At 42.6% G+C, this 14,885-nt stretch overlaps 1 protein-coding gene across 6 annotated transcripts in view; it reads left to right on the plus strand.

Moving 5' to 3' along the window:
• The window catches only part of stxbp5a (syntaxin binding protein 5a (tomosyn)), a 70,076-nt gene that overhangs the window by 13,764 nt on the left and 41,427 nt on the right, over positions 1 to 14,885 (plus strand). For all 6 annotated transcript variants that reach the window (XM_061754041.1, XM_061754040.1, XM_061754043.1 and 3 more), the window contains exons 4-5: positions 13,218 to 13,299; positions 14,636 to 14,736. In XM_061754041.1, the coding sequence (XP_061610025.1) occupies positions 13,218 to 13,299; positions 14,636 to 14,736 (183 nt within the window). The remainder of the gene's footprint in view (positions 1 to 13,217; positions 13,300 to 14,635; positions 14,737 to 14,885) is intronic.

A 14,885-nucleotide genomic window follows, 5' to 3' on the forward strand; every position in this document is an offset into this window, starting at 1 on the left:
AGTGTTATATGGGGGCGGGGTTTGCAGAGTTTGGAAGTGAGGCGATTGGCTCCCCACGCAACTGGAATCTGAGCAATGAAGCTTTTTCTCGTATGACTCATAACAATGGCAGCCTTGGAAGGGAAGGGATAACCTTGCAGCTTTTCTCGTGGCCACTGTGATTTCGCCTCTGAAGCAGCTAATTTGTTTGATAAGCCACAAGCCCTCGCTATCTCGCAGACACCAGCGGATGTGAATGATGAGCACGGCGGCGCGAGAGGTCTGGGCTAGCCGCGCCACCGGGCCCCCATTAAGCCTTGATTGGCTTCTATTGGCCTGATTTCTCTTGCTGTCCGCCGCCTGGCAATGCGCTCGCTTCCACATTAAATCGCAGCTCGCGTTGATTCCTGATAAAACGATGAGTGAGGACAACGGCGGGCACATTTAACCCTCGCTTGGCGACACCGTTAGCATCCAGAGGCCTACCCCTTTGTGTTAGTCAGTCTCTCAACCCGCTGAGACACGCTTTCTTGCGATGCTCTTACATGCCGCAGCAAAAGGATTTTATGTGGTCTCACTCATAAATTGACATTGTGGAGACACTTCCACAGACCAGCCTCCATATCATCCTGTGTCCCCAACTCTCGGCGTGCTCATCAGCAGCTGGTCCCAGTGCTCATTTTTAGAAACTGTTGCTGCAGTGGCATGAATTTTTAATGGCTAAAGCCATTGTAGCTAGCCGTGTTCAGCTGTGTTTAATGTGTGTACTGTAGGTACCTTTGAGAGTGTTCAGGTAGAGCAATTGCCATTATGCAGAGAAACGTTTGCATTGTGTCAGCAGATTCTCGGCGAGTGTCTGTTTCCATTTGTATTTGGACGTGGGTTTGTTTGTTTGCTCGCGATGATTGGACGCTAATGCGACGCGACAGCTCTTTGCCTCTGACACAAATTCCCCGAAATCATTTTTGAATCAGACCTGTTGGGCTGCGGTTCCCAGAGGTCTCTCTGTTATTGCTTCCATGGCGTTTCAAAACGAATTGGATGCTTGTTGCCAACACCAAAGAATGTTAAACTACTCCGATGGTATGGATGCAGAATCATACCTTGACCCATTACTCCCATCTTATATTCGCACAAAACGGACAAGGCCTAAATAGTAGAATTTGACATTTCCCAGCAAAAGTGTATATATATATATATATATATATATATATATATATATATATATATATTCTTTTTCAACTCCAACGACCTTGAATGCGACTTTTCCTCCAAGTTTTGTTTGCAAACTGTACAACCCATGGTAACTGAGGTTCCGCAGCTCATCCTTAAATTCCCATCATTCTTTGTTCTTTTAATTAACGAACTACTGTCCATTCACAATTCCGAACATTGTCCATCACGACCAGACTCGGTGCGGGACGTTACATTCCCGCAAGAAGCGCTCATCATTGAAACTCTTATCAGGCGACACATTATCTGTGTGATGGAACCCGGCAAAAGAATTGGAAGTCAAACATAGCGGAAAATTGCAAATAAATCGAATCCATCAGTGAGCGCCTCGCATTTGCATCTCTATCTCATTTTATTTGCTGATGACTCTGCGAAACGCGCGCATCCCAGCTTGTGCGCTAAGTCAACAAAGGATTTGAATCGTCCTTTTCGCTCGCTAATTCGCGAATATATTTTAGTTGTGAGGCATCACAAGAGTATGGACTGATGAAGTTAGCCGGGGAGCACGAGAACGTCATGTTGTCATACTGTGGCGTTAATGTTTGACGCTAGCAGCTCATTAACTGGGACGAAGGACATGCAAAATAAGACGCGAGATCGAACAGGCAAAGCGATGCAAAAATACAGTGGTACCTTGATTTATCCAATCAGTGTTTCCTATTGAAATGAAATGAACTGCAATTACTTCTGTCCTGTGGACTGTAGCAATGGACACGTGAATATTGCTTATTTTTCCCAAACCGTTACTCGGATCGTCACCAAAATGTAATGGCTTCTCGGGTGTCAAAACCTGCATGGAAAACTGTTTTCATGTAATGCTACTAACAAACAAACCAAACAGCCAATAACGATCATTCCAATTTTCGGGGACTATTCGGATCGATGAATCTGCGCAATGGAAATCATTCTGATCATGTGTCGCTAATGTTTTATGCTACCAGCTCACAAACTGGGAAGAAGGTGTCAAGAAATGTATAATAAAAACTGAAATTTTGGAAAAATTGTTACCTGCAATGCCATTATGTTTGCACATGTCCCCAATGCAAGTGGGCTGTCACGTTGCCGAGAAAAAATACATTCTTAAATATGCGCCTTTTTTCGGCTCTTTCCCAAAAATGTTGAAAGTTCTCACTCAGCACATTTGCCAACTCAGCTCAAAGTTCTATGGAAATTGGCACCCTGGAACCCTACAACTTTTCCCTTGTTGAAAGAGTCACCTCTTTTGGGATTTTTTTCCAGTGCCGTTGCTTAGTAGAGGAAGGATATTCAAAATGTGGTTACAAAGAGTGGCTCCTAGTGGAGCCCATAATTCCAATGCAAAATTTATGATTACTGGAAAACTGCCTTGAAATGAACGTTTGCAACCAGCTACAAGAGTTACTGTGGGGTTATTTGCAAGCTAAGCAAATCAATGATAACTTCTACAATTTATCTAACAGTTACCTTCGCCACAATTTGTGAAATACACTAAATACTATTAAACACTGCCAGGGCAGATAACTTGCTATCTAGCATGGCTAACATCAGCTAGTTTCCACTCTCATTACGTCACATAACAGAGAAGGGCAAAGAAGTAGCAACTCATTTTCGAAGAAAAAAGTATTTTTACTGTTGAACTAAATGTTTCATTTTGTTTCGAGAAATCCAGTTTAGTTTCTTTTCATGTGCACTAATGTACCAAATATTCCGTATGTTGTTTAAAAATCAAATAGACTGCATTCAAAGGAAAACAAATTATCCAAATGTTTCAAAATAATACAGAGCCCTAATTACAATACATGGCAATATTTTTACAAACCCAACAACCGACAGTGCTTTTTGGGCGGATATGTGGATTGCTGAAGATGTCAACACATTGGATGTTTGACTCGAGACTTGGCAAATAAAGATGATTCTGATTCTGATGAGAGTGTAGCTTAGCTGAGCAGATGCAAAAGAAAAATAGAAAGGTCAGGCAGATTGAAAATTGTAGCGATGGTTCATAAAGATGTGGGGGGCGGTGGGGGTAATCCTCTTGACTTATGTAACCGCCTTTTGTAGCTCCACCACTGCCGACCCCTCCCCCTTCAAAGTCCGTGTGTGCCGTTTGAAGCCATTATGTGTGTCGCTCTACCGCATCCTCTCTCTTTCCTGGTCCTGACCAAAGTGTTACAATCCTCGCAGACGCACGCACGCACGCACGTCGCCGTCGTCTTGACGTTGCCCGCGCGCTGACCGACTCCTGCATGGATGCGCAAATGGCCATCATTGCAAACCATAAAAACATAACGTTTCACAGGCCGTAAGTCAAGCTAATGGAACTAATCAAAGTAGAGGGGCCTCTTGTGTTTACGATGGAGTTCCGTTCTTGGAAATACCCTACGGCGAAATGGTGGGATATATTCCAGTCACTGGAGGCTTAAAGCAGGTCTATTTTTGCTAGGCAATGTAGCATCCATTTTTATAGGTGATTGACATTTGACTGATTTACCGCAATTTTGAAGCCTCATTTTATATAGATTTTTTAATCATTCAAATTTGGCAGGGTTTTGCCTGTGGTGTGTATTCATTTACAATACATTTATTTTCAATTTCCATAGACTTTAGGATGAGAGGATTCACATCTGATGACTTCCGTTACTATCCCGTCATGTATCCATTTTGAAGCGTCTCCACAACAGTGCCTGCAGTGTTTGTGACAAAGGTGATGCAGAACCTGGCCTTAATCCACGCGTCTGCTGTCAGTCAAGTGTTACAGCAGATTGGCACCTTCCAGGTCCACGTCCTTGAAAAAGGATCACAAGCCCGTTTACCGGTCGGCTCACTGACAATCTTTCTGTTGGCGGCCCAGCATGGCTAAGCTGCTAAGATTTGTTTGATAGCAGCGCCAGAGGCTGCACGCGCACGCACGGAAAACTGAATGCTGATGAAATATGATGAGGAATAGTGAGGATGTGTTATGGCTTTGTTTACAGTCACATTGGTTCTAAATCCTTGTTGAACTAGCAAATAGATCATCGCGCGTGGGGGGGATACATTGGAGACCAACCCGCAATAGGTGAAAATCTGTGATATGGAGAGCCATATAGAAAACACATTTTCATTCGTTTTACCCCTCCCGCACACTTTAAACACATTTAAACTTACTACAAAAATACTTTTTAAAGTATGACCTGGCACCTGTTCTCATTCTCTACTTTGCACAGTTCTCCAAATAAGAGGCAAAGCATGCTTGCGTCAAGCTGTTATTTGTTATTCCCAGGTCAATTTTACTGTAAAACTGACACATAAAACAAAAGAGAGTTCTGTTCAACCAAATCACATCATTTTCTGTCACTGAAGTCCGCTAGCTTAATCCTCACATATAATCGGAAATGCCATCGGCAGGCTAACGGAAAATAGCATAGATACTACTGATTTCTAAACATTCGAACAACTGCTACTTTAACACGCAAGAGAAGAAAACGATTGTTTTTTCCCCATTGTCAAAGCACCATTTTGACCGTACGATTTTGAACACAGTGCCGCGCCTGTCAATGGAAACATTTCATGATCTCACAGGGCGACTACGTTAAAGGTTAATTTGGCACGATGATACATCCTCCGTAAAATATTTCCCCGTTTGGCATTTTGAGAGGGTAATACATAAAGCCATCGAAATGCACGCGTTGGCTCCCGGTCCCCACTTTAATTATTTATCGATACAAGGAAATCCAGTCGGAAATTTATTTCTCACTTTATTCTCTCCCTCACTCTGTTTTGTTTGCAGTCAAGTCATGATCCTGTAAGTTATGCTCCCCTTCTTTTTTCTTGTTTGTTCAGATATACAGTACTCTTGTTTTACCGGTAGACATGCAGGCAGTAAGCTTTATATTCTTCACTTGGAAATGTAAGTCAGTTGTTTATAGTATACAATTTTATAGATTGAAAAAAAAAAAAATGAAGGCCTTAATTATGCCGAGAAATGACACATAAATGTCATGTTTAAAACAACCAAACAACTTTGCCTCCCGCTATAGCAACATGCTAACACACAATGCAAAATGCCATTGACGAGCTAGCAAATAGTTATAAACCTTTAAGCAACAGATTTGTGAACACAGACAGCACAGTAACATATGTAGACAGACAATACAAAATTATTCACAGGCATATATTCTTTATCCTCTGGGAAAAATTATGACTAATAATGCAGTTTACAGACTAACACAGTAGTTGTGAAAGTCGTCTTCGTTTAGTTTCTGCCCGTGTTTGACTGCTCCCCGGCAGCCAAGTCACACACACCCGAAGAAGTCACGATGAATTAATCATGATGCACAAACACTTTAATTCTTTACATCCCATTCAATTATATAATTAGCATGCGTTTTATGAAGTTCAATATTATATCGTGTTATTTTCCTTAACGGGCATTTCCTGGGCACCTTCAAAGACAAACATTTCTTACAAATGTTGTCCGATTAGTAGCAAATTTGAACCTTTTTTTGTTAGACAGATAGCTGCCACTAAATTGTGAAGAATTCGTTTTTGCCACTGTTTGTCGGTGGAGAACGGCAGTGAAATTTGACTTGCCATAAAACACTACTCGCTCTTAACAACTTGGCTCCGCAAGGTCAGAGCTCGACCGAACATCTCGCGCGTTATGAAAATCTCGCCCTCTGAAAAGAGAGCTCATAGCTTTAATTTATTCTTTCCTGCTCTTCCTCTCCTCTCGTCTCGTTCCGTTTCACCTCTCCTGTCACGTTTTCGTACGTCATCATTTTGGTGCGGACACAAGCTGTTTTGTTGACGCAACATCTTCCCCCCCCCCCCCCCGTTGTTTTCCTCAGTGCGCCTCTTCCCTTCAGTAAGTGAATTTCCAAAACCTCTCCACAGTTTCATTCTCTTCTTTTTAATTCCTTTAATCAACCACGATCCACGTGTCCTCGCTTTCTAGGAATTTGCTTTGAATTGTCTGCTATTCTACTCCTACTGCGGGCTAAGTAAGCAGTACTCCCCGAAGCAACAATCTACATTCCCCTGACGCCGTGGTGGAGGTTACGGTATTTGAAATTGAATTACCATTGGCACCCCTCACCCTCGCTGGCTCCCGCCCATCAAAGTATTTCATTATAAAGCTGTAGGTCGAGAACAACCGAACGTTTTCCTGTTAATCTTTACAGGTCAGTGAGAATGACTTAAATATAGTCTTGTGTAACATTTGATTAGTATTCATGAGAAAGAGCAGCCAGTGATTCACATCATCGTTAAGGGCAAATGTGAGTCATACTGTGGGAAACTAATTTATACGCTATGTTTAATAATATATGAAAGGCGCAAGCATCGGTGAACGGGGCCCTCTCACATCCTTTTCTTGGAAACTCCTTGAAATGATCATCAAACTTAGACATCATGCTCAGCTCACATTGGATGGCGGAGACAAAAAAGCTTCCAGTTCACCCGTCTGTCTAGGATACCTGCTTCCGATCGGGACTCATTTGGGCGAATTCCCTTGTAGGAGTTTGATAAAGTACAAGCCAGTGCGTTCAAATCAAAATGGCTGACGTCCTGTCCGAAGCATGAAGCTTGCCGGTACCTAAAATTTTGTCTCTCAACGCAAAAAGCAAAAAAAAAAAAAAAATCGACCAAGCTCGAAAACCCCCCGAGTTGGGGCACTCGTAAAGTTAAAGCACCGCATATATAACCAACCTGACCAAAGCCTCATGATAAGCGGAAACCTAGGTTTGTGTATGAACGTTTTATTGTTTTAGTAGCCCCGTGATCTCCCAAAAACAAGAATGTGTGTTCCAGTGTTTTCCAAAGTGAGTACAGAAGCCGAATCCGCAATGACACGCTCAGCGGCCGCATGCCACTTAAATTGTTTGTCTGCATGATGAATCAAACGTGTCTGGGGAAATTATTTATACGAGGCCCGCGCCGAACAAATCAGAATTTTGTATGTGGCTGCCTTTCGCCTCATTTGCATGCCCCGCGCCGCCGTCACATGACAGCAACCCCCGCGTTGTCTTCTGCAAATACAACGCGGATATTCATGAGGGCGGCGCAGAAGTCGTGCGCCGTTTATTGACGGCTTGGCCCGACAATCTCGCGGCTTACTGCTGGGAACAGTCGGATGAACGGGTCTCGATCTGTACCACTCGCAGTCTGAAGGATTGTCCCTCCAGAGCATTCTTAGCTTGCCAGCTAGAATCATGCTGTAGTCATTGTTGCTAAGCGACAGCTGCAAGCTTGTTTAAAGCTCAACTTGCAGCATTTTCAACTTTCACTGACATCAGCAAGAAATACTCTATCCTCGCTGACCATTAACGGCCAAACATGAGGGGTGACAAAAGTATTTGCAGTGTAAATTTTTACTGTCAACAACGGGGGAAACCTTCTCTGCGCACAAAATAGTTTCCCTCTTCTATTAGCTTACTGAGAAGAGCGAAAAAAAATCACGTTGTTAAGAGCTAGCTAGCATTGGGACCAAAGTGTTCCCATACCTTTGCTAACATTGTGAACTGACTTACACACACACACAAAATACATCTAAATTAGCCAATAATAGGAAGTGGAAAAATAATTTTTCGGATTTGGCAGGTAATTATTCAATTCCAGAAGCAATTAGTTTTCAGGCTAGCACAAGACAGTTTAGCTTCCAGTTAGCTTCCTGCTCCATGCAAAATAAAAGGACAGAAAAACAGCCAGAGAAATATGTAAATATAATGTGAGGTATATGTTTACGTGCCTTGAAACAGTGTATGGCTTAAATGAGTAACGGATGTTGTCGCTTGAACAGCAAAATTAGCTTCAACCGTTTCCCTTATAATTTCCAAGCAAAGGCCAAAGAACTGAGGTCTAACAAATTGCTGATGTAATCAACATTGTGTTTTAGAGGCGGTGTTTTGTGCAACTTCAGAAGCATATGTAAAATTTCCCTCAAGGGCCGAGTTGAACCGTTGCATGAGGCTGGTTTTTGTATTGTTCTCAAGAGTTGGGCTTCAAATGGTGGTGAAAGGTTATTTTAGAGCCTGGCTTGCTACCGACTGATTGCATTGCAAAGACTGTCCAAACTTCGTGTCAATAAAACGAGAGTCTTGGGAAATCATCAACCTGGCAGGATTTTTGCATTCATTTTGCTGTTGTCACCGATGTGAGTGAATAGATCAAGAATCAAGTAGGCATTTAAATATAAACACATTTCCTCAGATGAAGTCATTTGCCCAGTGAGGGTGCCGTGGTGAAAAAGCTGAGTCGTAAGGAAGAGCGCTATGCAGCGCTGTGTTGGATCTTGCGACTGCCCGGAGGAGTGAATGTCAGACTCCCTCGGCAGCTTTTAAATTGGATGTAAACATCTGCAGGCCATTAAGACGTGTGTTTGTGGTGGGATGGAGGTCAAGGTGGAGGATGATATCTGTTTTGTGCTCTCAGTTCATTCATGACTGGATAAAATTTTCTCTTAGCCTTTATTTTTGTCTTTCTTTTCTGCATTTCTTTTGCCTCACCACTGTCTTTGAATCCAGTCCCGAGCAGTCTGTGCCCCCAGGCTCAGCATCCCCCTACCCGCCCCCACGCAGGCAGGCTGATGCATGAGTGGCTCGCTTTGACGTCACTTCAGTGCCAACGTCATCGCAGCTTCCTGGCTTGCTCTTTCTCCCAGTCTCTCCCTTATTCCTTGGATTTTCTTCGGTTATTCCCCCTTTACCGCCCCTTCCTTTCACTGCCGCTTGCTTTTTTTGTCATATGCCCCCAGGAATAAGGATTTAGCGATTCCATACCATGATCGGTACTGCTCATCGAGCCGATTCCTTATTGATTTTCTTATCATTTCTTGTTGGGTGAGGGGAATGAAATAATACGAATGATATATTGATGTCATCAAAGAAACTGAATATCCTTCAACGGCCAAGTTAGTGGCTTGATCTCAAGGCAATAGAACGGGCTTTTCACTTAGTAAAGACGAAATTAAAGAAAACACCACAATCAAGTAGCGATAGAAGACTTTTTGAAGGCAAATGTATGGAATATTCTTCAGTGACCTAATCGCAAGCCAATATAGCATGATTTCCACTTACTGAAGGCAGAAAGACTCACAAAAAAAAGCAGAAACTGAAGATTTTCTGAAGGCAAAGTCTTCAATGGCTGCGTCAGTGGCCTAATTTAAACCCAATAGAGCATGCTTTTCATTAACTGAAGTCAAAAGTGAAGGCAGCGGATTACAAACAAGCATCAAGTGAACACTTGAAGACAGAAAAACTCTGCTCAGAAATGTATAAAGATATTTCCGTAATGAACCAGTCTAATTTTTTGTCCTTGCTCACCAGACCTCAAGAAGGTTCCTGTAGTTTTGACAAAAAGCCAACAAGTCTTCCGCAACAGCTTGGGGAGAATTTCATGGCATGTGACAAGATGCGAAGATGACCCACTTTAATTTTTTTGTTTTCTCCGTCGTCTCGCTGCCATGGCCGCCCGCGGTCCAGCCTGTCTGATGTTGAGCGGCGCAGTGAGGCTTGCTGGAACGACAGGATAGCGAGAGATGAGAAAACGCTCCTGTCAGCAAGTGTGACACATGCAGCCGGCCTTGTCCCGTGCGGATGCAAAGAGAGGCACTCTGTAACGGTGTAAGAATTGCTTCGCGTGTAATCTTGCTCAAGTTTTATTTTTAGCTGGGAGCTGACATGCATTCTCTATCTGCTTTTGTTTTACTTTGATATCTATCGTGGCACGATGGGGCTGCTTTCTATTTTTAATCCCCTTTTTGCCATTTTTAGTCGCAGCCAAGCTCTTCAGCGTGACAACATTTCATCTTCACCTGTGACAGAAAATGTGTAAAAGCAAGGATGAATCTTTCTGAATGACTTTTACCTTTGGGAAAGCAACACCCTGAATCTAAAACAATAGAACACAGTTTATTGTTGAAAAATCCCATAGAGGAAAATCCATTCCTAAGTGAAGAATTTTGTATTTTTTTTTTACCTTTTGGGAACCCTTGTTGTTGTTGTCTCATAAGGTATTCTTACTTGACTGAACAACAAATTCTTAAACTCTCACTCAAACGGTTTTATCCAAATTTACAGAAACTTAGTTTAGGTATTGTATATTATCAGATTGGGTTCATGCTCTGTTTAACAAGGTAGTTGATTCCGCTATACATTAAACTTCAAAATTTTTTTTTGTATTACTGTATATTGTGGTCTTGTTTACAGCTGGTGGCGAGTGTGTAGTCTCAAATCGGCTGTCATGTTTGAAAAGGTCTTGGCTTAATCCGGTCGGGGAGACAACCAATTGTGGTGTGGAAAATTTTCACCGTTGCGTCCCTGGTATCAATGATTAAACAAAAGCATTTGGCATTTGCCGAGTGATTTACAGTTCTAATTACATCTTTGAGGTTAGTCATCCGTCAGCAAAAAAGTCTTTCTTAATCTCAGAGACGAATTGCTTTAAAAACAGAAGTGGTTGAGTAGTTAGAAAATTGTTACTGCTACTCTTTTCTAGCACATATTACATCGGATGTCGAGTGAAACTGAACTTTGAAAAACAAAGTCAAAAGGACTAATTTGAAGAAAAGTCAGCACGGCTAGTCAACATGTACGCCCACAACATTGTGGAGCGACCACGTGTTAAGAGCACTACCAGAACGCTAATTGTCGTTGAAAACAGTTTCCGCAGCACATTTAAGACTCCGCAATAATTCATCGGCGAGACTGTTTTGCTTGCTTCGATTGGTGCTGCTGTTTTGGTTGGCAACTGAGGTAAAATAGGCTCACCAGTGAACTATTTAATGTCTGTGTGTGAACGAAAGCGTCAAAGAACTGGCATTATTCCTGTTACTACTTTTTGGGGATGTTCTGAGAAATTGATGTGTTAGCGCACAATTGAGCAGTGGTCATCCCTCTTTTTCGTTTTTATTTTTTATTTTTTTCCCCCTCACACCTAATGAGTTGGATCACAAAACACATCGGCACTAGGATTCATTCTAGACATGACTGCTTAATAAATGACACCAGTGTCTTGTCTGTAGCCTAAAAGCAAAGTCTTGGCTCTACAGGAGAGGAAAACCTGTTTAGACTTTTGGGTGCTCTTGTGGCCTTTTTTCAAATGTTAATTAAAGCGGCAACTCTTGTCCCCTTTTTTGAATGTCGTCCCTGTCCAATTACAAACGTGTGTCTCCACATTTTGTGACTCTACCCCCCCTCACCCCCTTTTGTTCATCTGCAACACAAAGAAGTCATTTTCTGTCTTTGAAAATCCACAATAGTAGGTAAAATTGCAGATGTGCTGTTTTGTCGGTGAAACGGATAGCAATGCAAGAGAGCTGATGTTAGCGAGCAGGCTACAACCAAACCAAACACTTTATGAGATGTTTGTGAGAAAATGTTTCACCCAAACTTGGTAACGGAGGTTTGGTTTTGGTTAAGAAGGGGTTGCTATGTCAATGGGCCATCTTGAGATCTTCTCTGTCCAACTATTTTCGACATCTATTCGATGTGTCCTCCTCGCTCGCATGTTCCGCTGGAATCATTTATATGCAGAATATATATCTTTATGAACGGGATTGAAAAATACCTGAACCTTTTGGCGTATATCTGGTGGCGCATCCCCAAACAGAAGTTTTTGTCACCGTTTTCAGTTCAAGTCAGCGGCCGGCAGATAATCACTTTCTGCCTCCCAGAAGAACTACTCTGGCGCTTTCTGTGTACAAACATGAAAATGTCTATTCTACATTTTAATAACTTTAATTGGAGAAGGAATCCAATTTGTGCTAACCCTTCTCAGGCCTACTCCATCCATCCATCCATCCATCCATTTTCTGTACCGCTTATCCTCACTCGGGTCACAGGCGTGCTGGAGCCTGTCCCAGCTATCTTCGGGCGAGAGGCGGGGTACACCCTGCACTGGTCGCCACGCAAATGCAGGCTCAATGCAAGCAAATCTTGATAAAGGTCACTGGATGTTTTTTGTTAAGGCAGATTTTTTATTTTATTTTTTTGTACAACGGTATTGTACAGTTGGTGCAAGTGCTTAGCACGTCTGCCTCAGAGTTCTCTGGCTCTGTGTTCGAATCCCGACTGTGTGTCGTTTTAATGTTCATATTTTCCTTTTTCCTCACATTCCAAAATCGTGCTTTTTATGTTCATTGAAGACTAAATTGTCCATAGGTGCATGAATGCTTCGTTGTCTTAACGAGCCCTGCGATTGGCTGCTGACCCGTCCAGGATGTACCCCGCCTCTGGCCCAAACTCAAACGGATGTAGTGGACGACATCGTGCAGGTGTACCTAATATTATGTCCATTTGGAGCGAAGAGCAGCAGTGTCGGCGATGCTTTAAATATTAATAAGCGGCTGCAGTGGTGGTCTATATAGTTAATGTAGCGCATTACAATCCATACGCGAGCCAAAATTTGGGTGTGTAGTTAAAGCACACACACACACATAATATACATACACATAATAATATGATGAGCAACACTGTCATCCGATGGGTGCATCCCCCCCCCCGACCCTCCAAGCTATGACAAATGACCTCCCTTTACCGAGTCCAGGGAGTGAATGAATGAATATAATCAGCCAGCTCACCCATGCATCTACGAAGAACTTCGAATCATCCCCCTTTTGCTCCTCTTTTTATTCATTTATTTATTTTTTGCTGCTGCGATTTATTTATTTATTTATTTTCCCCCTCAGCTGGAATGTTCACTTCCACTCGGTTGATTGTGTTTATTTCATTACCTTAAAGCTCCCCCCTGTGAGCTTGTTCGTTATAGCATTTTAGGAAAGTGCGCGCGTGAGTGGTCAATGTGCTTTTTTAAAATTCTTCTTCTTATAATTATTATGTCATGGCGCCTTCCAAGAGACACATCTTTGGATCAGGAGTAGCACGGCGCGGATGACCTTCAAATGCCGAGACTCTTGTCCTACGGCTGCCATTTTTGGCACGGATGCGCCGCTGCAGTGCATACTAAGTCGTCTCAACACACACACACGCACACAAAAAGACTTTTCCCCTTATGTATTGCCACAATTTCCTTGACCATAAATCCTCCAGGTTCGGTCGTCCGGGTGTGGAGTGTTACTGCCAGCACGAGAGCGGGGCGGCCGTCATCCAGCTACAGTTTCTCATCAATGAGGTAGGAAACAAACCGCTTTATCACTCCAGCAAGCGCAGCGGACGATCATTCGGGCTGTAAACTTTACAGGTATTCGTGTTGAGATTTTTCAGTATGGAACCAGGTACGTGACAGAATGTGTAAATGCCTCTCTAGCCACACGTCCACTCCGTAAACAAACACAGTGCCGCTCAGCCTGTGTGCTGCCTTGAGATACAAGTTTACTTTGTTGTATCTCAAACAATCTTTCCCCGTTGAAATGAATGTAAATGCCAAACTGTTCCAACTTTCCCTTTGATTTGATTTGATTTGATTTGATTTGATGTGCCGCTAATGAGGTTTCAATCGCAATCTCATTAGTTGCTGTTCTTTGCTTAATAAATCCAGGTTGAGACTTTTTCTTCTATACTGTGTATATATACATGTTTACTACATGTGACATAAAATCCTGCTCTCAAGCTTATAGTAGAAGTCGTCCCCAATACTGAGTGTCATTTAAAAAGACTTGGAGGCTGAATCGTGAACGTTCATCCCTGCTAATCGCATTTCCTCCCTTAGAAAAAGTATTAGAAGCAGAGCGAAAGGTGCTTTTTAAGTCACATTGGTGGTATAATAGTTCTGCACCCCTTCCACAATTTCAGCTGGCCCCCGCCATCGGTCACACGATTATAAAAACGGATACCTCTTAGAGGGTGTCAATCAACAGTAAGCGGACTGCTGTTGTATTCGATCTCCTGTTTTTCATCATACAATGTGATGCACAAAATAATGTTTTCACTGAGGTCATTTTGAATAATGCTGACCTGCAGCTGGACCTGCATATTAACTCATTCATTGGCAACTTTTATTATTTTTGTTTTGACTGATCTTTCAAGACCCACAGAATATTGTGTTCTGTGATGATGATAAGCAACAAACCTACCAAAAGAGAGGTTGAATTCCAGTTGACGGATATAAACGTCCATGGCAGTGAATAAGATAAGTGGTTGTTAATGGTACACCTTTTTTCCCATCTATGCTAATTAGGCTTGATAAAAACCTTTGTGCGACCAAGTGCAGCCCTTGTGCAAGTGACTGTCATTAGTATTTTCGTTCTTCTTTACCCTGGGCGCGCTCACGCACACACACACGCACACGCTCACACACACACACACACACACACACACACACTTGTGACTTAGCAGCCCTTCTCGGAGAGATGGAAATTATTTTTCGTGCCTCCTACACATATACTTTTATATACATCATGGCTAACCGGGAGAGCGCCAACTGACTCATGCCTGTGCAGAAGACGTTTACTGACTTTGTGTGTGTGTGCATGTAATCGCAATACTAGATCTATTTATTTTTTTGACAGGGGGCGCTGGTGAGCGCCCTGGCGGACGACACTGTGCACTTGTGGAACCTGAGGCAGAAGAGACCGGCTATCCTGCACTCGCTCAAGTTCAGCAGAGAGAGGTGAGAGAGGCGTACACAAGTGCAAATGATTAAAAAAGGTTTTCACTTACCGCTCACTAGAATGTTCCCATGTGAGCAGTGTCACAGTTCAATTTTGTGTGAGCACTAAGCACAATGTTTGTCTTTGAACTAAGAAAATTCTTTTTTCA

This window comes from Phyllopteryx taeniolatus, chromosome 18 (assembly GCF_024500385.1).
Source record: "Phyllopteryx taeniolatus isolate TA_2022b chromosome 18, UOR_Ptae_1.2, whole genome shotgun sequence".
Taxonomy (NCBI): Eukaryota; Metazoa; Chordata; class Actinopteri; order Syngnathiformes; family Syngnathidae; genus Phyllopteryx; species Phyllopteryx taeniolatus.